At 48.9% G+C, this 25039-nt stretch overlaps 1 protein-coding gene and 1 long non-coding RNA gene across 2 annotated transcripts; one reads left to right on the top strand and one right to left on the bottom strand.

The window, feature by feature from the left end:
- The first annotated feature begins 568 nt into the window (after positions 1-568).
- On the top strand, positions 569-15351 carry LOC141098207 (uncharacterized). The gene is made up of 3 exons (XR_012234177.1): positions 569-961; positions 10729-10831; positions 14372-15351. It is a non-coding gene; the product is annotated as an uncharacterized lncRNA (long non-coding RNA).
- Positions 13338-24231, bottom strand: TYSND1 (trypsin like peroxisomal matrix peptidase 1). Its single transcript, XM_073585798.1, has 4 exons — positions 22729-24231; positions 19360-19490; positions 14609-14794; positions 13338-13607 (listed from the first exon to the last, which is right to left on the bottom strand). Exons 1-4 carry the CDS (start codon positions 23970-23972, stop codon positions 13390-13392), a joined length of 1779 nt encoding a protein of 592 aa, XP_073441899.1. The 5' UTR covers positions 23973-24231; the 3' UTR covers positions 13338-13389.
- Between the last annotated feature and the right edge of the window lie 808 nt (positions 24232-25039).

Below are 25039 nucleotides of genomic sequence, written 5' to 3'. Positions count from 1 at the left end.
AGGCTTCAATGTCCCCCTTGTGTTCCTCAGTAAGATGACGTTGTGGGACGTCACAATCCAACTACAGAAGGTGAATCTGATCAATTCCTATGCGTTTCAGAAACAACGGTTTTCTTCCTCAGGGTTGGTCCAGGAAAATGGATTAACTCATAAACAGCCTTACCACATGATATTGCAGCCACAGAAGAAAATGCACCTGTGATGTGACCTTGGCTGTCTTACTGAAGATCCCATGGGGGACATTGAAGCCTGCTGTTCAGTGTACTAGCGCTGCCGGCTGGAGAACTAATTTCATCAGACTTTGCCTCCCTTGGACTGAGGTTTCCAAAATAGGTACCTCTGTGTTACTTCCAGACTGATACAGCTGCATGATTTGGGATGTATACAATTAATGATTTCGCGCACCTATTCTTATGACTCTTCTTACAGGAGTTAGGTGCTGCTTGTACCTTTAGCACCTGGATTACTATCTTGCTCTGTTTTCCAATCCTTCATTTATTTGTAGTCTTCTAGACACCTCTTGTATTGTGACTTCTGGAAACATTGGTATAACTGGTGCATCACTTATTCCATTATCACTTAGCGCAAGTTACTCGTTTTGTCTTATGTTTTATATACCAGGGGTCCCCAACCGCCGGTCCGCGGCCCAGAACCGGGCCGTTGCAGTGCCCTTGCCGGTCCGCGGACACAAGGGGAGCCGGGGGGCGGTGCAGCAGCTGATACTCACCCTGCATCCCGCGGCGGCTTCATCCCGCGGCGGCTTCATCCAGCGCTGAGCGGTCACGTGCTACCGCTCATTTAAGGTCATGAATATGGACGCCACTCATCTCCCATAGGCGTGGCGTCCATATTCATGAACCTTAATGAGCGGTATCACGTGACCGCTCCACACAGGAAGAAGCTGAAGCGCCGCGAGATGCAGGGACGTGGAGCGACGGGAAGGAAGTTCAGCGACGTGAGGGTAAGTATGATGGGGAGGATGGGGGAGCCAAGCGGAGCCATAAATATAAGGGAGAGAGAATGGGAGCGGAGCCATATACACAGGGGAGGGAGAATGGGAGCGGAGCCATATACACAGGGGAGGGAGAATGGGAGCGGAGCCATATACACAGGGGAGGGAGAATGGGAGCGGAGCCATATACACAGGAGGGAGAGTGGGAGCGGAGCCATATACACAGGGGGGAGAGAATGGGAGCGGAGCCATATACACAGGGGGGAGAGAATGGGAGCGGAGCCATATACACAGGGGAGGGAGAATGGGAGCGGAGCCATATACACAGGGGGGAGAGAATGGGAGCGGAGCCATATACACAGGGGAGGGAGAATGGGAGCGGAGCCATATACACAGGGGAGGGAGAATGGGAGCGGAGCCATATACACAGGGGAGGGAGAATGGGAGCGGAGCCATATACACAGGGGAGGGAGAATGGGAGCGGAGCCATATACACAGGAGGGAGAATGGGAGCGGAGCCATATACACAGGGAGGGAGAATGGGAGCGGAGCCATATACACAGGGGAGGGAGAATGGGAGCGGAGCCATATACACAGGAGGGAGAATGGGAGCGGAGCCATATACACAGGGGAGGGAGAATGGGAGCGGAGCCATATACACAGGGGAGGGAGAATGGGAGCGGAGCCATATACACAGGGGGGAGAGAATGGGAGCGGAGCCATATACACAGGGGAGGGAGAATGGGAGCGGAGCCATATACACAGGGGAGGGAGAATGGGAGCGGAGCCATATACACAGGGGAGGGAGAATGGGAGCGGAGCCATATACACAGGGGAGGGAGAATGGGAGCGGAGCCATATACACAGGGGGGAGAGAATGGGAGCGGAGCCATATACACAGGGGAGGGAGAATGGGAGCGGAGCCATATACACAGGGGGGAGAGAATGGGAGCGGAGCCATATACACAGGGGAGGGAGAATGGGAGCGGAGCCATATACACAGGGGAGGGAGAATGGGAGCGGAGCCATATACACAGGGGAGGGAGAATGGGAGCGGAGCCATATACACAGGGGAGGGAGAATGGGAGCGGAGCCATATACACAGGGGAGGGAGAATGGGAGCGGAGCCATATACACAGGGGAGGGAGAATGGGAGCGGAGCCATATACACAGGAGGGAGAATGGGAGCGGAGCCATATACACAGGGAGGGAGAATGGGAGCGGAGCCATATACACAGGGGAGGGAGAATGGGAGCGGAGCCATATACACAGGAGGGAGAATGGGAGCGGAGCCATATACACAGGGGAGGGAGAATGGGAGCGGAGCCATATACACAGGGGAGGGAGAATGGGAGCGGAGCCATATACACAGGGGGGAGAGAATGGGAGCGGAGCCATATACACAGGGGAGGGAGAATGGGAGCGGAGCCATATACACAGGGGAGGGAGAATGGGAGCGGAGCCATATACACAGGGGAGGGAGAATGGGAGCGGAGCCATATACACAGGGGAGGGAGAATGGGAGCGGAGCCATATACACAGGGGAGGGAGAATGGGAGCGGAGCCATATATACAGGGGAGGGAGAGTGGGAGCGGAGCCATATATACAAGGGAGGGAGAATGGGAGCGGAGCCATATACACAGGGGAGGGAGAATGGGAGCGGAGCCATATATACAAGGGAGGGAGAGTGGGAGCAGAGCCATATATACAGGGGAGAGAGAATGGGAGCGGAGCCATATATACAGGGGAGGGAGAATGGGAGCAGAGCCATATATACAGGGGAGAGAGAATGGGAGCGGAGCCATATACACAGGGGAGGGAGAATGGGAGCGGAGCCATATATACAAGGGAGGGAGAATGGGAGCAGAGCCATATATACAGGGGAGGGAGAGTGGGAGCGGAGCCATATATACAGGGGAGGGAGAGTGGGAGCGGAGCCATATATACAAGGGAGGGAGAGTGGGAGCGGAGCCATATATACAGGGGAGGGAGAATGGGAGCGGAGCCATATATACAGGGGAGAGAGAATGGGAGCGGAGCCATATACACAGGGGAGGGAGAATGGGAGCGGAGCCATATACACAGGGGAGGGAGAATGGGAGCGGAGCCATATACACAGGAGGGAGAATGGGAGCGGAGCCATATACACAGGGAGGGAGAATGGGAGCGGAGCCATATACACAGGGGAGGGAGAATGGGAGCGGAGCCATATACACAGGGGAGGGAGAATGGGAGCGGAGCCATATACACAGGGGAGGGAGAATGGGAGCGGAGCCATATACACAGGGGAGGGAGAATGGGAGCGGAGCCATATACACAGGGGAGGGAGAATGGGAGCGGAGCCATATACACAGGAGGGAGAATGGGAGCGGAGCCATATACACAGGGAGGGAGAATGGGAGCGGAGCCATATACACAGGGGAGGGAGAATGGGAGCGGAGCCATATACACAGGAGGGAGAATGGGAGCGGAGCCATATACACAGGGGAGGGAGAATGGGAGCGGAGCCATATACACAGGGGAGGGAGAATGGGAGCGGAGCCATATACACAGGGGGGAGAGAATGGGAGCGGAGCCATATACACAGGGGAGGGAGAATGGGAGCGGAGCCATATACACAGGGGAGGGAGAATGGGAGCGGAGCCATATACACAGGGGAGGGAGAATGGGAGCGGAGCCATATACACAGGGGAGGGAGAATGGGAGCGGAGCCATATACACAGGGGAGGGAGAATGGGAGCGGAGCCATATATACAGGGGAGGGAGAGTGGGAGCGGAGCCATATATACAAGGGAGGGAGAATGGGAGCGGAGCCATATACACAGGGGAGGGAGAATGGGAGCGGAGCCATATATACAAGGGAGGGAGAGTGGGAGCAGAGCCATATATACAGGGGAGAGAGAATGGGAGCGGAGCCATATATACAGGGGAGGGAGAATGGGAGCAGAGCCATATATACAGGGGAGAGAGAATGGGAGCGGAGCCATATACACAGGGGAGGGAGAATGGGAGCGGAGCCATATATACAAGGGAGGGAGAATGGGAGCAGAGCCATATATACAGGGGAGGGAGAGTGGGAGCGGAGCCATATATACAGGGGAGGGAGAGTGGGAGCGGAGCCATATATACAAGGGAGGGAGAGTGGGAGCGGAGCCATATATACAGGGGAGGGAGAATGGGAGCGGAGCCATATATACAGGGGAGAGAGAATGGGAGCGGAGCCATATACACAGGGGAGGGAGAATGGGAGCGGAGCCATATACACAGGGGAGGGAGAATGGGAGCGGAGCCATATACACAGGAGGGAGAATGGGAGCGGAGCCATATACACAGGGAGGGAGAATGGGAGCGGAGCCATATACACAGGGGAGGGAGAATGGGAGCGGAGCCATATACACAGGAGGGAGAATGGGAGCGGAGCCATATACACAGGGGAGGGAGAATGGGAGCGGAGCCATATACACAGGGGAGGGAGAATGGGAGCGGAGCCATATACACAGGGGGGAGAGAATGGGAGCGGAGCCATATACACAGGGGAGGGAGAATGGGAGCGGAGCCATATACACAGGGGAGGGAGAATGGGAGCGGAGCCATATACACAGGGGAGGGAGAATGGGAGCGGAGCCATATACACAGGGGAGGTAGAATGGGAGCGGAGCCATATACACAGGGGAGGGAGAATGGGAGCGGAGCCATATATACAGGGGAGGGAGAGTGGGAGCGGAGCCATATATACAAGGGAGGGAGAATGGGAGCGGAGCCATATACACAGGGGAGGGAGAATGGGAGCGGAGCCATATATACAAGGGAGGGAGAGTGGGAGCAGAGCCATATATACAGGGGAGAGAGAATGGGAGCGGAGCCATATATACAGGGGAGGGAGAATGGGAGCGGAGCCATATATACAGGGGAGAGAGAATGGGAGCGGAGCCATATACACAGGGGAGGGAGAATGGGAGCGGAGCCATATATACAAGGGAGGGAGAATGGGAGCAGAGCCATATATACAGGGGAGGGAGAGTGGGAGCGGAGCCATATATACAGGGGAGGGAGAGTGGGAGCGGAGCCATATATACAAGGGAGGGAGAGTGGGAGCGGAGCCATATATACAGGGGAGGGAGAATGGGAGCGGAGCCATATATACAGGGGAGGGAGAATGGGAGCGGAGCCATATATATAAGGGAGGGAGAGTGGGAGCGGAGCCATATATACAGGGGAGGGAGAATGGGAGCGGAGCCATATACACAGGGGAGGGAGAATGGGAGCGGAGCCATATATACAAGGGAGGGAGAGTGGGAGCAGAGCCATATATACAGGGGAGAGAGAATGGGAGCGGAGCCATATATACAGGGGAGGGAGAATGGGAGCGGAGCCATATATACAGGGGAGAGAGAATGGGAGCGGAGCCATATATACAAGGGAGGGAGAATGGGAGCAGAGCCATATATACAGGGGAGGGAGAGTGGGAGCGGAGCCATATATACAGGGGAGGGAGAGTGGGAGCAGAGCCATATATACAGGGGAGGGAGAATGGGAGCGGAGCCATATATACAGGGGAGGGAGAATGGGAGCGGAGCCATATATATAAGGGAGGGAGAGTGGGAGCGGAGCCATATATACAGGGGAGGGAGAATGGGAGCGGAGCCATATATACAGGGGAGGGAGAATGGGAGCAGAGCCATATATACAGGGGAGGGAGAGTGGGAGCGGAGCCATATATACAGGGGAGGGAGAATGGGAGCGGAGCCATATATACAGGGGAGGGAGAATGGGAGCGGAGCCATATATATAAGGGAGGGAGAGTGGGAGCGGAGCCATATATACAGGGGAGGGAGAATGGGAGCGGAGCCATATATACAGGGGAGGGAGAGTGGGAGCAGAGCCATATATACAGGGGAGGGAGAGTGGGAGCGGAGCCATATATACAGGGGAGGGAGAGTGGGAGCGGAGCCATATATACAAGGGAGGGAGAGTGGGAGCGGAGCCATATATACAGGGGAGGGAGAATGGGAGCGGAGCCATATATACAGGGGAGGGAGAATGGGAGCGGAGCCATATATATAAGGGAGGGAGAGTGGGAGCGGAGCCATATATACAGGGGAGGGAGAATGGGAACGGAGCCATATATACAGGGGAGGGAGAATGGGAGCAGAGCCATATATACAGGGGAGGGAGAGTGGGAGCGGAGCCATATATACAGGGGAGGGAGAATGGGAGCGGAGCCATATATACAGGGGAGGGAGAATGGGAGCGGAGCCATATATATAAGGGAGGGAGAGTGGGAGCGGAGCCATATATACAGGGGAGGGAGAATGGGAGCGGAGCCATATATACAGGGGAGGGAGAGTGGGAGCAGAGCCATATATACAGGGGAGGGAGAGTGGGAGCGGAGCCATATATACAGGGGAGGGAGAGTGGGAGCGGAGCCATATATACAAGGGAGGGAGAGTGGGAGCGGAGCCATATATACAGGGGAGGGAGAATGGGAGCGGAGCCATATATACAGGGGAGGGAGAATGGGAGCGGAGCCATATATATAAGGGAGGGAGAGTGGGAGCGGAGCCATATATACAGGGGAGGGAGAATGGGAGCGGAGCCATATATACAGGGGAGGGAGAATGGGAGCGGAGCCATATATATAAGGGAGGGAGAGTGGGAGCGGAGCCATATATACAGGGGAGGGAGAGTGGGAGCGGAGCCATATATACAGGGGAGGGAGAGTGGGAGCGGAGCCATATATACAGGGGAGGGAGAGTGGGAGCGGAGCCATATATACAAGGGAGGGAGAGTGGGAGCGGAGCCATATATACAGGGGAGGGAGAATGGGAGCAGAGCCATATATACAGGGGAGGGAGAATGGGAGCGGAGCCATATATACAGGGGAGGGAGAATGGGAGCGGAGCCATATATACAGGGGAGGGAGAGTGGGAGCGGAGCCATATATACAAGGGAGGGAGAGTGGGAGCGGAGCCATATATACAGGGGAGGGAGAATGGGAGCAGAGCCATATATACAGGGGAGGGAGAGTGGGAGCGGAGCCATATATACAGGGGAGGGAGAATGGGAGCGGAGCCATATATATAAGGGAGGGAGAGTGGGAGCGGAGCCATATATACAGGGGAGGGAGAATGGGAGCGGAGCCATATATACAGGGGAGGGAGAGTGGGAGCGGAGCCATATATACAGGGGAGGGAGAGTGGGAGCGGAGCCATATATACAGGGGAGGGAGAGTGGGAGCGGAGCCATATATACAGGGGAGGGAGAGTGGGAGCGGAGCCATATATACAGGGGAGGGAGAGTGGGAGCAGAGCCATATATACAGGGGAGGGAGAGTGGGAGCGGAGCCATATATACAAGGGAGGGAGAGTGGGAGCGGAGCCATATATACAGGGGAGGGAGAGTGGGAGCGGAGCCATATATACAAGGGAGGGAGAATGGGAGCGGAGCCATATACACAGGGGAGGGAGAATGGGAGCGGAGCCATATATACAAGGGAGGGAGAGTGGGAGCAGAGCCATATATACAGGGGAGAGAGAATGGGAGCGGAGCCATATATACAGGGGAGGGAGAATGGGAGCGGAGCCATATATACAGGGGAGAGAGAATGGGAGCGGAGCCATATACACAGGGGAGGGAGAATGGGAGCGGAGCCATATATACAAGGGAGGGAGAATGGGAGCAGAGCCATATATACAGGGGAGGGAGAGTGGGAGCGGAGCCATATATACAGGGGAGGGAGAGTGGGAGCGGAGCCATATATACAAGGGAGGGAGAGTGGGAGCGGAGCCATATATACAGGGGAGGGAGAATGGGAGCGGAGCCATATATACAGGGGAGGGAGAATGGGAGCGGAGCCATATATATAAGGGAGGGAGAGTGGGAGCGGAGCCATATATACAGGGGAGGGAGAATGGGAGCGGAGCCATATACACAGGGGAGGGAGAATGGGAGCGGAGCCATATATACAAGGGAGGGAGAGTGGGAGCAGAGCCATATATACAGGGGAGAGAGAATGGGAGCGGAGCCATATATACAGGGGAGGGAGAATGGGAGCGGAGCCATATATACAGGGGAGAGAGAATGGGAGCGGAGCCATATATACAAGGGAGGGAGAATGGGAGCAGAGCCATATATACAGGGGAGGGAGAGTGGGAGCGGAGCCATATATACAGGGGAGGGAGAGTGGGAGCAGAGCCATATATACAGGGGAGGGAGAATGGGAGCGGAGCCATATATACAGGGGAGGGAGAATGGGAGCGGAGCCATATATATAAGGGAGGGAGAGTGGGAGCGGAGCCATATATACAGGGGAGGGAGAATGGGAGCGGAGCCATATATACAGGGGAGGGAGAATGGGAGCAGAGCCATATATACAGGGGAGGGAGAGTGGGAGCGGAGCCATATATACAGGGGAGGGAGAATGGGAGCGGAGCCATATATACAGGGGAGGGAGAATGGGAGCGGAGCCATATATATAAGGGAGGGAGAGTGGGAGCGGAGCCATATATACAGGGGAGGGAGAATGGGAGCGGAGCCATATATACAGGGGAGGGAGAGTGGGAGCAGAGCCATATATACAGGGGAGGGAGAGTGGGAGCGGAGCCATATATACAGGGGAGGGAGAGTGGGAGCGGAGCCATATATACAAGGGAGGGAGAGTGGGAGCGGAGCCATATATACAGGGGAGGGAGAATGGGAGCGGAGCCATATATACAGGGGAGGGAGAATGGGAGCGGAGCCATATATATAAGGGAGGGAGAGTGGGAGCGGAGCCATATATACAGGGGAGGGAGAATGGGAACGGAGCCATATATACAGGGGAGGGAGAATGGGAGCAGAGCCATATATACAGGGGAGGGAGAGTGGGAGCGGAGCCATATATACAGGGGAGGGAGAATGGGAGCGGAGCCATATATACAGGGGAGGGAGAATGGGAGCGGAGCCATATATATAAGGGAGGGAGAGTGGGAGCGGAGCCATATGTACAGGGGAGGGAGAATGGGAGCGGAGCCATATATACAGGGGAGGGAGAGTGGGAGCAGAGCCATATATACAGGGGAGGGAGAGTGGGAGCGGAGCCATATATACAGGGGAGGGAGAGTGGGAGCGGAGCCATATATACAAGGGAGGGAGAGTGGGAGCGGAGCCATATATACAGGGGAGGGAGAATGGGAGCGGAGCCATATATACAGGGGAGGGAGAATGGGAGCGGATCCATATATATAAGGGAGGGAGAGTGGGAGCGGAGCCATATATACAGGGGAGGGAGAATGGGAGCGGAGCCATATATACAGGGGAGGGAGAATGGGAGCGGAGCCATATATATAAGGGAGGGAGAGTGGGAGCGGAGCCATATATACAGGGGAGGGAGAGTGGGAGCGGAGCCATATATACAGGGGAGGGAGAGTGGGAGCGGAGCCATATATACAGGGGAGGGAGAGTGGGAGCGGAGCCATATATACAAGGGAGGGAGAGTGGGAGCGGAGCCATATATACAGGGGAGGGAGAATGGGAGCAGAGCCATATATACAGGGGAGGGAGAATGGGAGCGGAGCCATATATACAGGGGAGGGAGAATGGGAGCGGAGCCATATATACAGGGGAGGGAGAGTGGGAGCGGAGCCATATATACAAGGGAGGGAGAGTGGGAGCGGAGCCATATATACAGGGGAGGGAGAATGGGAGCAGAGCCATATATACAGGGGAGGGAGAGTGGGAGCGGAGCCATATATACAGGGGAGGGAGAATGGGAGCGGAGCCATATATATAAGGGAGGGAGAGTGGGAGCGGAGCCATATATACAGGGGAGGGAGAATGGGAGCGGAGCCATATATACAGGGGAGGGAGAGTGGGAGCGGAGCCATATATACAGGGGAGGGAGAGTGGGAGCGGAGCCATATATACAGGGGAGGGAGAGTGGGAGCGGAGCCATATATACAGGGGAGGGAGAGTGGGAGCGGAGCCATATATACAGGGGAGGGAGAGTGGGAGCAGAGCCATATATACAGGGGAGGGAGAGTGGGAGCGGAGCCATATATACAAGGGAGGGAGAGTGGGAGCGGAGCCATATATACAGGGGAGGGAGAGTGGGAGCGGAGCCATATATACAAGGGAGGGAGAGTGGGAACAGAGCCATATATACAAGGGAGGGAGAGTGGGAGCGGAGCCATATATACAGGGGAGGGAGAGTGGGAGCGGAGCCATATATACAGGGGAGGGAGAGTGGGAGCGGAGCCATATATACAGGGGAGGGAGAGTGGGAGCGGAGCCATATATACAGGGGAGGGAGAGTGGGAGCGGAGCCATATATACAAGGGAGGGAGAGTGGGAGCGGAGCCATATATACAAGGGAGGGAGAGTGGGAGCGGAGCCATATATACAGGGGAGGGAGGGTGGGAGCAGAGCCATATATACAGGGGAGGGAGAGTGGGAGCGGAGCCATATATACAGGGGAGGGAGAGTGGGAGCGGAGCCATATACACAGGGGAGGGAGAGTGGGAGCGGAGCCATATATACAAGGGAGGGAGAGTGGGAGCGGAGCCATATATACAGGGGAGGGAGAGTGGGAACGGAGCCATATATACAAGGGAGGGAGAGTGGGAGCAGAGCCATGTATACAGGATGGGACAGGGGAGCCATGCATACAACAGGGGGAGCCACACAGAGCTGGATGGGGGGGACCACACATACATTTTCTGATGATTAGAAAATAATCAGCATGTACAGTACTCCAGTACAATTGTTCTTAAGTGCTCAATGCTCCATTTCCTTGTAGGTTCCAATCATCATTAGCAGTGACAGTCATCAGTAGAAGTAGCCCAGTGCTCCCACTGAAACAGAGAAACAAGCCAGGTGCTCCCACTCATTCAAAACCTATGGTGAGTTGAGTCACATTAAAAATGTTATAATTAAATGATAAATATGCACTGCTAAACTACAACCGCGTCCATAGCCCCGCCCCCTTATGACCAAAGCCCCGCCCCTGTCACACCTCCATCCCCGCCCTGCCGGGCCATGGAAGAATGGTCTTGGTTCAAGCCGGTCCCTGGTGCAAAAAAGGTTGGGGACCACTGTTATATACCATATGTTTGCAATTAGTGGATTTTGCAGGTAAGGCCGGTTTCACATTCGCGCTTTTGAGCGCAGCGACGGCCTGCGCACGGCCGCCGCTAAGCCCCGCCCCCTGCCTCGCCTCCACCAGTATCTCCGCCTCTGGGCGCATGACGTTGCATGCGTCATGCGTCCCCTATCTTCATCACAGAGGGCGCAGGCCGTGCGCAGTTTGCGCACAGTCTGCGTTTGGCGGCGCATGCGTCCTTTTGACGGTGCGCCGAGCACAACCAAAATGCAACAGGTTGCGTTTGGCGCTGCTCGGCGCACCGTCAAAAGGACGCATGCGCCGCCAAACGCAGACTGTGCGCAAACTGCGCACGGCCTGCGCCCTCTGTGATGAAGATAGGGGACGCATGACGCATGCAACGTCATGCGCCCGGAGGCGGAGATACTGGTGGAGGCGGGGCAGGGGGCGGGGCTTAGCGGCGGCCGTGCGCAGGCCGTCGCTGCGCTCAAAAGCGCGAATGTGAAACCGGCCTTATTTGCTGCTTGTGTGATGGTGAGATAGTAACGCCCTGTGTAATTTGTTTGCTCTAAAATTTCATTTTCTATCCCCATTGGGTCTCAGAGACAAAGATGGATGTTTCTTGAGGCAAAGGTTTTATCACTTTCCTTTTAAAGAGAACCTGTCATCTGATTTTTGCTGCCCAAACTGCAGGCAGTGAGAATCAGATCCTGGCAGCATGACTTCAGTCAGGTATATTTCTATCGAAAACACTCCAGCTTTTCATTGACAATATACACTCACTGGCCACTTTATTAGGTACACCATGCTAGTAACGGGTTGGACCCCCTTTTGCCTTCAGAACTGCCTCAATTCTTCGTGGCAGAGATTCAACAAGGTGCTGGAAGCATTCCTCAGAGATTTTGGACCATATTGACATGATGGCATCACACAGTTGGCGCAGATTTGTCGGCTGCACATCCCTGATGCGAATCTCCCGTTCCACCACATCCCAAAGATGCTCTATTGGATTGAGATCTGGTGACCGAGGAGGCCATTTGAGTACAGTGAACTCATTGTCATGTTCAAGAAACCAATCTGAGATGATTCGAGCTTTATGACATGGCGCATTATCCTGCTGAAAGTAGCCATCAGATGCCTGTTCTTAGCTGAGAGGAGTGGTACCCAGTGTGGTCTTCTGCTGCTGTAGCCCATCTGCCTCAAAGTTCGACGCACTGTGCGTTCAGAGATGCTCTTCTGCCTACCTTGGTTGTAACGGGTGGCAATTTGAGTCACTGTTGCCTTTCTATCAGCTCGAACCAGTATGCCCATTCTCCTCTGACCTCTGGCATCAACAAGGCATTTCCGGCCACAGAACTGCCGCTCACTGGATTTTTTTTCTTTTTCGGACCATTCTCTGTAAACCCTAGAGATGGTTGTGCGTGAAAATCCCAGTAGATCAGCAGTTTCTGAAATACTCAGACCAGCCCTTCTGGCACCAACAATCTTGCCACGTTCAAAGGCACTCAAATCACCTTTCTTCCCCATACTGATGCTCGGTTTGAACTGCAGGAGATTGTCTTGACCATGTCTACATGCCTAAATGCACTGAGTTGCCGCCATGTGATTGGCTGATTAGAAATTAAGTCTTAACACACAGTTGGACAGGTGTACCTAATAAAGTGGCCAGTGAGTGTACAGACCTTTATTTCTCCCGGGAGCATCCAGCTTTCAGTCATGCAGGCATGTAAGGAGCAGTAACAGTCTCCATTCTCAGCTCTGATAGTGGCGGTTGTAAGCACGCCCAGGCGGCACTGACTGACCGCCGGCTCTGCAGTGTATCAGTGAGGGTGGTCAGTCAGTCTCGGGGCGTGCTTACAGTCCTGTGAGCGGAGTCTGTAATGTAATTGTTTTGGGATGGCTCACACTAGAAATAAAGTACATTTACTCCTGCATGTTGGGCTTTCAGTGCAGTGGCCAGGCACCTCCATAATGGTATTAACCTGCAGATTAACCTTATATCTACAGGTTAGTAGTGTTATCAGAACTGACAGGTTCCCCAGCATCAATACAAGTGACTGAGAAATGAAAAATCTGTCAATCACCTGAAGTGGTGGAGGGAGTAACCTACCGGGGCTGGAGACGGACTTTTTCATCTGTCCCTTATAGTTTTCTTATAGGATCTTTAAAGTATATTTTCTCTGAAACATTGGAGAGTTCCCTTTAAACCTCAAAAAATAAATGGAATAACTGGTGACACCATATAACTGATGAGTCCATCTTGAATAGCTGTAAAATCTTAGAAAAGTGAAAAACAAAGTTGCAAGTGTGGTATCTGCTGATTGTATTAATGCTGTGTACAGCTGAAGTATGAAAGTATTAGAGCTTGCTTTGAACAACTTTTCCCGGTGATCTTTGCAGACGCCAGACATCTTGAATTGCATGTCCTGCCTTGTTGAGTTCTCCAAAACTTCGTAAATCGCCATGTTGCCTATACCTCTGGATGGCAGGCTTGATGACAGTAATGGGAATGCTGAAATTTAAATGGGGATATGTGGCGCCTGTACAGTTATCCCTTGTGTTACTTGCAACTATACCTGCAATAAAAAGAAACATAAAACAGCATAGTCAGTCAGCACGAATAGGTTATAAATGATTACAATAGCAGAAACAGAATGATGCAGGGACTGGAAGCTATACGTGGCACCCAAGAACAGGATGATAGGATGAACTTTCCTGCCGGCAGAGGGTGTTTTGTGGGAGCATGTGGACATGATATTAGCCACTGCACTTGTGTAAGTAAGGAGAAAGCCTGCTGTGATGGGAAAAGATGGCCATATAGGTAGTACTGGGAGAAGAACGGGCTACTGCGACTACTGGAAGAAGAGGAACTACTGTGACTACGGAGGGAAGGGTGAGGAATGATGTAACTGATGAGAAAGGTAGGGCTGCATTATGAATAATAGGGCTCTGATGTGGCTACTAGTGGAAGGGGGAGTATTACATTGAGTACAGGAAAAATGAGGGCTGTGCTGATTACGGTGAGAAGGGAGGTGTCTACTATTTTTTAGAAAGATGGCTCTGTAAAAACTGTGGGACTATGATGTGATATTTGGAGGAATTAGGAGCTGCTGTGATTACTGAAAGGGACCGGCCCTACTGTAATACCGGGGTTACTAGAGGGGGCACTGCTACACTCAGTAATGGGAGGACACTACATTGACTGCTGTAGGGAGGACGTCGGTGACTACTAGAAATGGGAGGGCCAAAATGCAATGAACACTCACTGTTGCCATCTCACAGACCTGATTGGAACGAAATTAGATATACTCTTGCCTCTTTCCCCTTTTTATCTTTCAAGCAGTCCGCAGCGGCAAACCAAGCAATTTTCCAAATAGCATCTATAAGCAGTATAAACAAAGAACGATACACCGGTATGGCGCACATTCAGGACATTGGGCATAGGAACCCGGGAGGTGCTGGGCGATTGGCCATGTGAAGCAGTAAATTTGGGTAACAGACAACTCCTTTAAGAAGGACTTTCCAATCTGTGGATTAAAAACCTAAGAAATAATGATAAAAGGGCTGCATTCATTACCTAGAAGCTTTCCAGACTCAGCAGAAAACAAAGGTCCTCCACTAGATCCTCCATGTACAGCACATGACGTCTGTAACATAACTGGAACATTTGCCACAGAAATCACAGCTGATAACACGCCAGATGTCACAGATGGGCCACAGCTTTCACCAAGAGCTCCGAATCCAACAACGTAAACATCTTCACCTAGTAGATTTGTGCAAAAAAGGATTTAGGTTTTCCAATGGCTTATCCTTAAAGGCTTAAAGGGAACCTGTCAGGAGATTCCTGCTGTTCTAACCACAAGCAACATGAAACATAAGAGCCAAGTAGTGGCAGAAGTGTCCAATTGGTGGCTTGTTTCTGACTTCTCTCTGACCAGTTTTACTTGTCTAGTGGTCTCCATCCATAGGGAAATTGAGATATCTCTCAGATGATCATCTGTCAATGATGTCGAGCATAACTGAGATACACGAGAGGGAGGTCCACTCAAAATCTATGTTTATGAATGGCTGCAATCTTTTTAAAGTAGTTCTTTATAAATCGGGAGTCTGTCTTTCATTTTACCCAATATTTTGGCAGCATGAACCTCCTGACAAGGTCCCTTTAACTATATTTATCCAAGAAATGCATATAATGGAATTACATCAGATAAATATTATAGAAAATTATATGGAAAATGTATATTTTTTTTTACCCAGAGCTATGTTTGAAAAAATGATCTTGCTAAATAAATATTTCAGGTAGTTGTCTAGTTCTTACAACCGGGGTTCACAATGCCACATTACGCGAGTCCTCTTGGGACAATCTCATGGTCCGGACCGCAGGGTATGCATGAGTTATACACACTCCCGGCCAGTGAGTGTGGCCTCGCTTACACTTGTTTTGAGTGAAGCCAAGCCCTGTCTAGTGATGCGAGCGTCCAGTGGGCGTGTGTAACAAGAGGGCGTCGCTTCTCTGCCCATATAAGCCTATGGAGCAAGGCCACGCCCACTGGCCGGGAGTATGTATAACTCATACATACCCTCTGGTCCCGACTCAGAAACCAGTGAATCCTTGTATCACACAGTGCGTGCGCTAGGGAGATTCATAAGTCTGAGGGCACACAGAGTGACTGCAGACTTTTCAATTTAGGCCTGACAGACTTTTTAATTATATTGCAGGTAAATTCCATGTTTGCCTAGTAGGTGGCCATTAAAATTAGATTGAAGTAAATTGATGGTTGAAAAAGCACTGAATGAACAATTGTCTCATGGAGGATCATTTATCTTACACAGCTGTATATGCTTTAGTCCATATTGGCTGTTGGATTGAGAGGGGAAAATAGATTCACAGGACCCCGGTTCAGAAGTCAGGTCAGTAAACTGTGACTGCTGGATGGGAGCCCTACTAATCACCACCTACCTGCCGTCATCCCCAGCTCTACTTTTTATTAGTTAGTCCGGAGTGACGTCATCATTGGGCGTGACACACACACACAACGTTGTGCCAGCCCAGCTAATAAAAAGAAGAGCGAACTGGGATGATGGCAGTTAAAGGAGTATTTCTATCTCCAAGATTCTATCCCAATATGTAGCAGCTGTAGTAATAATAATATTAGCAATTACCTCCAATTAGAAATGTAGTATAGTTCTTTTGATTTGCTATGTACCTCATTCCATGTACAGGGCATTGCAGTAGCTTAGGTATCCAAGGGGTTAGCTCCATAGCGAATCAGAAGAACTGTATTTCTAATTTCAGCATTTCAGTCTATTGTCCTACTGCAGCTAAGATGCTGACCCTGGTACAGTAGGTATTAAACCACAGTACATAGCCCTATAGCTATTTTGAGGGTTTCTTGAAGAATTCTATTCACAATTTTTTAATATTTTTGTGGAATGAGTAAAACCCTTCTCATAGCACAATTGTTCTTCCTTTTCTCTCTTGCAATCCTGACTTGTAGACTTGGATGTCTTTGTAAAAATGTATAAATAAGGCTAGTTTCACATTTGCGCTTTTGAGCGCAGCGACGGCCGCCGCTAAGCCCCGCCCCCTGCCGGCTCCCTGCCTGCCCCATCCGGTCATCGCCGCCTACTAGCGCACATGGGCGCTTGCGATCTGCGCACCCTATCTTTAGCATAGGGTGCGCAGATCGTGCGCTGGCCGTGCGCTAGCAGGATTTTGCCGTGCGCTGCGCACTTTTGAAGGTGCGCCCTGCGCGCCGAAATGCAACATTCTGCGTTCGGCGCACACAGGCGCACCTTCAAAAGTGCGCAACGCACGGCAAAATCCTGCTAGCGCACGGCCAGCGCACCCTATGCTAAAGATAGGGTGCGCAGATCGCAAGCGCCCATGTGCGCTAGTAGGCGGCGATGACTGAATGGGGCGGGCAGGGAGCCGGCAGGGGACGGGGCTTAGCGGCAGCCATGCGCAGGCCGTCGCTGCGCTCAAAAGCGCAAATGTGAAACTAGCCTAATAGCCATTTTGGGAATATTTAAACGCAAGCAATCAAGGTCTTCAGTAGACTGTGTGAGTAGACTACACAACCCTGGCACTAGTGCACTATTGGACCACAGTGATAATTTACATATATGCTCATATTGCTGTAGTGCAGAGTGCAAAGTGCCTTCAACCATTTGGGACCAACAGTGCAGGTAACAGTATCCGAGCAAATAACAGTGATGGGACTCTAGACATTGGGGGGGCCCCTTAAGCTTCAGCTTTGTCAACCTTATAAATAATATGGCTCTGAACTGTTATGCTCAGGAACAACTTCCTACTAAAGGTAGACAATAATTGCTTGACTAAAGCAATCATTTGGTGTTACATTTTGCTTGACAAACTTCCATTATGATCCGTTACATCATTACCCTAAAGTGTCCTAGTTTCCTTTTCTCATGCTGCACCAGTTCTTTGGGATACACTACCCTAGGCAATCAGCAGAATTGCCAGTGTCCACAGTTTTAAGTGTGCCCTACAAACATATCCTTTTATGTATTAATCTATAACATCACTTTCATAATTCAACTTTTATTCATTTCTATCTTACTACATTTTCCTTTCCTCAGAATCTGGTCCCGTCATTCAGCAATTCCCCCCTCCATGTCCCCACTAGGACTTTATATCTGCTCATATATACAGGGGTTGGACAAAATAATGGAAACACCTAACCTTTTGGCATCATAATCTTCGAACATGTCATAAACATGCAAACCGTGACATATGTTTTGTAGTTGATTATTTGTGTTATGTGATATGTGTATGTAAATTAACTGTTTGTTTTGCGGAATTGTAAGAACATTGATGAAAACCTGATACCAATTGGCAGACCTCTCTGATTTTCAAAGAGGCCAAATTGTTGGTGCTCGTATGGCAGGCGCTAGTGTAACAGAAAGTGCCCGAATGCTTGGCATGTCAAGAGGTACTGTCTCCAAAGTAATGACTGCATTTGAAAGAGAAGGAAAAACGTCCGCAGCAAGCACAGGTCCGGCCGAAAGTCGAAGTTGACTGAGAGAGACCGTCGGATTCTAAAGCGAATTGTGAGAGAGGATCGCAAGACCACGGCTCCGAAAATCACTGCTGAGCTCAATGAACACCTACAGAACCCAGTTTCCACGAAAACTGTTCGTCGGGAGCTGCACAAATCTGAATTCCACGGAAGAGCTGCAATTCGAAAACCACTGTTCTCAATGACAAATGTTTCCAAGCGTTTAGAGTGGTGTAGAAACCTCCAGAATAGGTCCCTCGAGCAGTGGAAACGTGATATTCTCAGACGAATCATCGTTTACCCTATTTCCGACCTCCGGCCGAGTGTACGTTTGGAGACAGCCGAAAGAAGCATTTCAGCCAGACTGCCTTCTCCCAACCGTAAAACATGGCAGAGGTTCTGTGATGATCTGGGGTGCTATTTCGTGGAGATCTGCCTGGCCAATGATATCCCTTCATGGAAGAATTAACAGCCGTGATTATTTAGGCATTTTGGGCGACCAAGTGCATCCTATGGTTCAAGCACTGTTCCCGGAGGGGAACGCCATCTTTCAGGATGATAATGCACCAATTCATACAGCTAGAATCGTTAAAGCATGGCACGAGGAACATTGTAATGAAGTTGAGCATGTCATCTGGCTCCCACAATCCCCAGGCCTCAACATTATTGAGCATTTATGTCCGATTTTAGAGACTCAAGTTAGACGTCGATTTCCACCGCCATCGTCGCTCAAAGAACTGGAGCGTGTTTTAACTGAAGAATGGGCTACAATTCCTTTGGAAACAATTCACACCTTGTATGAATCCATACCTCGGATAATTGAGGCTGTAATCGCCACAAAAGGTGGACCTACACCATATCAAACTAACTTTTGTTGATGTTTCCAGGTGTTTCCATTATTTTGTCCAACCCCTGTAGATAATGATGGTGGCCTGCAGCTTTACATGTGTTACCGTATTCATTATAAAAGCTGGCTGCTATTTTACTATTTGCGGTGCCTCTATTTTCTCATAGATTGTAAACTGGTGAGCAATGTTGAATCATGTAGTGATGTGTCACGTTTGATTTTGTCTGTAGATGTAGCCTCTGAAGTGTTACAGGAACACGTTAGCTCCATTTAACTAAAGATTATTACATTCAAATAAGAATAATAATCTTTATACATTATTGTGCATCCTCACCTTTATATGAAGACACATTGACGTTAATAGGGTGCTCCAAGACTTCAGAGTTGACAACCTCTCCTGGAGATAGCTCATCAATATATAAGTCCTGAACACACCCTCTAAAGTAAAAAATATCACACCTGTACAGTATCCAGATGCCAAGACTGGTTCAGTAATGCCTGGAAGCGTTTCTTCTAGTTCCACCACAGCAATGTCGTAAGGAGAGAATGCTTGAGTAGCGAACAGAACTTTCCCTTTGATAGCCTGGTACCTGGTAAGATGTAATAATGTAATAACATGGTGCCACATTACAGAATACTTCATCAACAAGTATATAAATGGTGAAAAGTATGGGGGGCCATGTGTACAGAAGTAATGCAACCTTATTATTAGCAGTTGATAGACTTTGGTTGAAAATACGTCACAAGCAGCAACGAAAATGGACTTATTAGGCAAGTTGTTAATTTAAACCCCTTAACAACTGGAGGTATTTTCATTTTTGCATTTTCGTTCCCTTTCTTCCCAGAGCCATAACTTTTTTATTTTTCAGTAAAAATGGCCGTGTGAGGGCTTGATTTTTATGGGACAAGTTGTACTTTTGAACGACATGATTGGTTTTAACATTCCGTGTACTGGAAAATGGGGAAAAAAATTCCAAATGCAATGAAATTGCAAAAAAGTGCAATTCCACGCTTTTTTTTTAACCATGTTCGCTAAATGCTAAAACTGCCCTGCCATTATGATTCTCCAGGTCATTATGAGTTCATAGACACCAAACATGTCTAGGTTCCTTTTTAGTGATGAAAAAAATCCAAACTGGTTAAAAAAAAAAATGGTGCCATTTTCCATGACCCATTGCGTCTCTATTTTTCGTGATCTCAGGTTGGGTAAGGGATTATGTTTTGTGCACCGAGCTGACGTTATTATTGACACCATTTTGGTGTTGATACGATTTTTTGATCGTCTGTTATGGCATTTTATTTCAATGTAGCGGCGACCAAAAAAAACATAATTCTGATTTTTTTTCTTGTTACGCTGTTTACCAATCGGGTTAATTCTTTTTTATATTGATAGATCGGGCGATTCTGAACGCGTTGATACCAAATATGTGCATGTTTTATTTTGAATGGGGTGAAAAGGGGGTGATTTGAACTTTTATATATATATATATATATATATATATTTTTTTTTACTTTTTGCATGCTTCAATAGCCTCCACAGGAGACTAGAAACTGCAGTTGTCTGTTTGCCTCTGCTACACACAGGTGATGATCAGATCGCCTGTATGCATCAGAAATGCTCACTGGCTATAAGCACCGATCACCGGGTGGCGCTCATAGTAATCCGGCTATGACAACTGTAGAGGTCTGCTGGAGACCTCTGCTTGTCATGCCAACTCATCGGTGACCTGCAATCACGTGACGGGGTCGCCGATGGGCGGGATTTCTGGTGCGCTTACCGGAAGCACGAGTTAAATGCCGCTGTCAGAGATTGACAGCAACATTTAACAGGTTAATAGCCGCGGGTGGAATCGCCTGTTAGAGGCACATGTCAGCTGCACAAACCAGCTGACATGTGCTGGGAAAGATATGGGCTCAGGGCCGGAGCCCACATCAAAGGGAGGGAGTCCGACGTGGGCGTACTATTACGCCCAATGTTGGAAAGGAGTTAAAGGGAATCTGTCATGTGTCATCCTCAAACTTTAAATTCAGCTAATTATATAGTGAACTTAGCCCTATAAAAATCACGCAATTGACATAATTTTTGTGGTTTAGTTGCACAACATTTCTCTTTTAATCCATATGTAAATGAAGGTGCTGGAGAGCACCCTTGGCATGACCAATGGCTTCGATGTGCCTTCTGATTTGCCTATCTAGCACAGTCCCTCAGTTTGAATTGGCAGCACTCGCTTTCTCACAATGAGTTCTCCCTAAACTCAAATCCCTGTTTCTGCACTTGCTCACTGACACTGTAGGAGCCCAGTAGCATGCTCACAGTGTTAGTGCAGCCGCACATGCAATTCAGTGTGGGTGCGTGCACACTCTGATCTCCGGCAAATTATTGAAGCTTCTCACTTGCTAACACTACTGTTAGCACGGTGGGACAGTGCTAGTGCACTGAGAGATTGGCTACACCAAGGGTGCACCGAAACATCCTTATGAACGTATGCATTAAAAGTGAACTTTTGAGCAGCTGCAACATTAAAATGTATGTTACTGGCATGATTTTTATGGGGCTAAGTCCCCTATATAGATGTTTAGTTAGCTCAATTTGCAGTTTAGGGGTGACCGACTGCCTTTAAATATAAAATTGTAACATTTCCAATGATTAGTTGAGTAATTAAAGGGTGGAAGTTAAAATGTGGTGCATGACATGTAGGTAGACCTACATATGAATAGAAGTCTGCCTATTGGTATGGTATTATTTAATGGATTTTCCCAATCTTTGAAAGGTATGGCATATCAAATGGAATAGTATGAATCCCCGTCAGATGCAAGTTAATTTTATGGGACCCACACGTATGTTGAGAACTAAGAATAGAGGAGTGTTAGAGTACATTCCCCTCTCCCCAGAGACCAGGGGGTAGAAGAGGAAATGCACATGGAGCCTTTTCTGTGTGTATAGTGCACAGTTGGCCAAGCGCATCAGAAAAATTTTTTTTCCAAAACTGCTCAGCAAAAATATTTGAAAATATTTTTTGTTTAAAGATAGTGACTTAAAGCATAAAACACACCAAAAGTAAAAATAAAATGTCTATTATAAAAATGTTACATGAATGATATATTAAAGTAGCACTCCGGTGATTTATTTTTATCTTTCCCTTTGTCAGCATTCATGTGTATGTGTAAAGAGTGCTTTCATATACTCACCTGTCGCCGTCTTCTGTCATTTTCAGGGGTATTTCTGTTAACCCTGGCACCGAGTGACCACCTATGTAGCCTGCCGGATCATACACGTCTTCTGTGTAGAGTGGAAGTCACTTTTTCACAATGTAATTCAAAGAGAGGATGAGGCCAGAGACTTGAATTAAGGCCACATTCACATGTTCAGTATTTGGCCAGTATTTTACATCAATATCTGTAAGCCAAAATCAGAGGACAAGTATAATAGGAACACGTCACCACTTCTGTATTTATCACCCACTCCTGGTTTTGGCTTACAAATACTGATATAAAATACTGACCAAATACTGAACATGTGAACGTGGCCTTAGAAAGCACCACAGAGCAGATACTGTGTCATCCGGAAGGCTACGAATGCAGTCACATGATGAAAGAGCGGACCAGAGCGCAGCTGAAAATGGCAGAAGACAGAGACTGGTGAGTATATTACTGCTCTCATACTTACACGCGATTGCTAACAAAGGAAGAAAAAAAAAAAGTCACCGGAGTGCTCCTTTAAAATTATATATTATAGTCAGAAAACTTAAAAAAAATCCATAATCACTTCGGTGCAGAAACTATTAGCGGCTCCCCTTCTTTAGACTGCCCTATGTGTGCTTTACTTACCGTTCATGGGTTTGGTGCCCAGATGAAATTTTCGTATGGTAGATCTTTACCGAGACTTTAAGTGAATTTCTAATCACATGTCTGCATGTTAATACTAAGTTTGGGCTCAATAAAACTCCAGAACCCCATGCTTGGCCGCAATCTACTAACACTACTGATGACATTATATGCGCTGACGTTCCTGGGTCCATAATTTTACATATTTGGTGGTCTGCAGGATTCAGAGTTCTCAAGTCATACTTTAAAGCAAGTTCTGCCCTTCCAAGAACTTTACCGACGTTGTCAAGGATATGGCTAAGAGAGCAAGCTACGCTCAATCCCACCCACTCGTTCGTCTTCCAGCAGAGAGGTGCCACGATTATGCCAATCAAATGCAAACCACCATCTTTGCTCAAAAACATTCCACCACCTTCTGATCCTGGTAAACAGCGGGCGTCAGTCAGCAGTACCACATTTCCGTCACCGGCTGTGTTGCTTAGGACACCTTTACTTATGGTGTTCAGAAATATGTCAGTGTAAAAGGAACCAAAAGGAGAGCCACAAGCATACACAGTACTGCCTTTTACTAGCTTGGAGGAATCAATGATGCCCATTTTATGAGTATTCGGCAATGGATTTTGGAGCTTCAAGATAGCAAACCAGTGAAGGTAAGCTAGATCCTTCTGAAACTCGCCATACTCATTCTTTTCTTCCTCACTGGAAAATACCCAACCTTCTTCTTTCTTAAACAGTTTAGAAAATGTTTTTTGGAAATCTGGACAAGGCAGAAGTACAAGAAGTTGTGCCTGCTGTTGTAGCCGTCCACTTTTTGACTTCGACATGGGGACAAGTCCAAGCGCAGATTTAGGCTGCAGGACATCATCATGGACGTGGCCATCATACTTTGTGTTTATATCAGGTTGAATGGAACTTTCCACTTGAATCAATAAATCTGCTGGCAAGTCATTAGCGAAAATCAAAGGACAATCTGGATTAGCGAAATCATTCTCAGTTTTTTTCAGGAAAGGAAAAAATACAGCTCCTTGGCAAATAACAATTCCCAAATTTCTATCTAAGATGACCCCGCTGCAGCTCCACTGACCGTCACACTCCGAATTAGAAGCCGGATGATGAAAGGGTTTCTTGTCACTTTCTGGAGTAGTGGGGTTCTTATTTTGAAAGTCAAGGACTGGCTGTGTCTGGCAGACGGTTATAACACAACCAGAGGACTGAGCCTGGACCAGATGAGGCTTTGTCATGGTCATATCCAAAGCTGATTAGCAGAACTCTACCTGGAGGCGCAGAAAGATGACAGCAGTGACGTGAAGCCTCCGCACATCTATGATGTCCATCTGTTGTTCTTGTTCAGACCTGTCTGCATTTCTGCAAGATCCCTAAAGATCCAGAAACATGTCAGGAAAATAAAAGTATAAAGACAGCATATACTACAGTGTGTGCAGATCCAAAGTTCACAGCGAGCAGCCTGACCAGGAAGCACTCAGTGCAGGGCCAGGCAGTGACTGGCTGATCATCCTACTGCCTACAGCATGCTTCTGTGCCAGTCATTGGCTGCCAACTGTGACACCACTGCTTAGTCATCCGGCCAGTCCGCCTTCCCTTGTAGGCTTAACCCTCTGTGTACATCTCATGTAAACTGGAGCCTGCAAGGTTTTTACACATCTAAGCTGCAGCCACAATCTTCATATTGTCTCGATCATATGCAATTTTTAACCCTAACATTGCCAAATGATTTTTAAAAATCTGCAGCCGGAATCCTTAATTACTGAAAGTAGCGAAGCTGAAGCCGATAATTCATACACATATATAAATATTTATATATCTATATACATGTAGACTTGTGAATATATTTCCATGTTCGACAGTAACGAGGAACTGAGCAGAACGTAATCAACGTTGCATTAAGTACACAAGCAGCCGGCGATCTCTGGGGGTAAGAACGACACCTGGATATTCGTGAGATGTGTAGTTCCTTGCTGAAGATTGCATAAACGAAAATAATCTGCAAATGTATTTACGACATTTAAATATTTAGAATAGTAACAAGAAAGTTACATATACAGTATTACGATGCCATTTTTGTCATGATTTTTGATGCATATTTGGCAAGTCAGGTAGGGTGGGTTTTATTTTTTGTGTTTTTTTTTTTTTTGCGTGTGGACACTCGCTTCTCTAAAAACAAAGTCGAATGAACAGCACGCTAAACTGTAAAAGGGTACGTATGCTATGTGTGAAGTACAAGGACAGAACGTGTCAGCGAAAACCAGATGTCTGATTGAGGCATTAGTAACACATGTATGTGGATTTTAGATTA

This window comes from Dendrobates tinctorius, unplaced genomic scaffold (genome assembly GCF_039654945.1).
Source record: "Dendrobates tinctorius isolate UK_male_01 unplaced genomic scaffold, ASM3965494v1 ptg000089l, whole genome shotgun sequence".
NCBI classification, from domain to species: Eukaryota; Metazoa; Chordata; class Amphibia; order Anura; family Dendrobatidae; genus Dendrobates; species Dendrobates tinctorius.
This window is presented reverse-complemented; position numbering and strand designations above follow the sequence as displayed.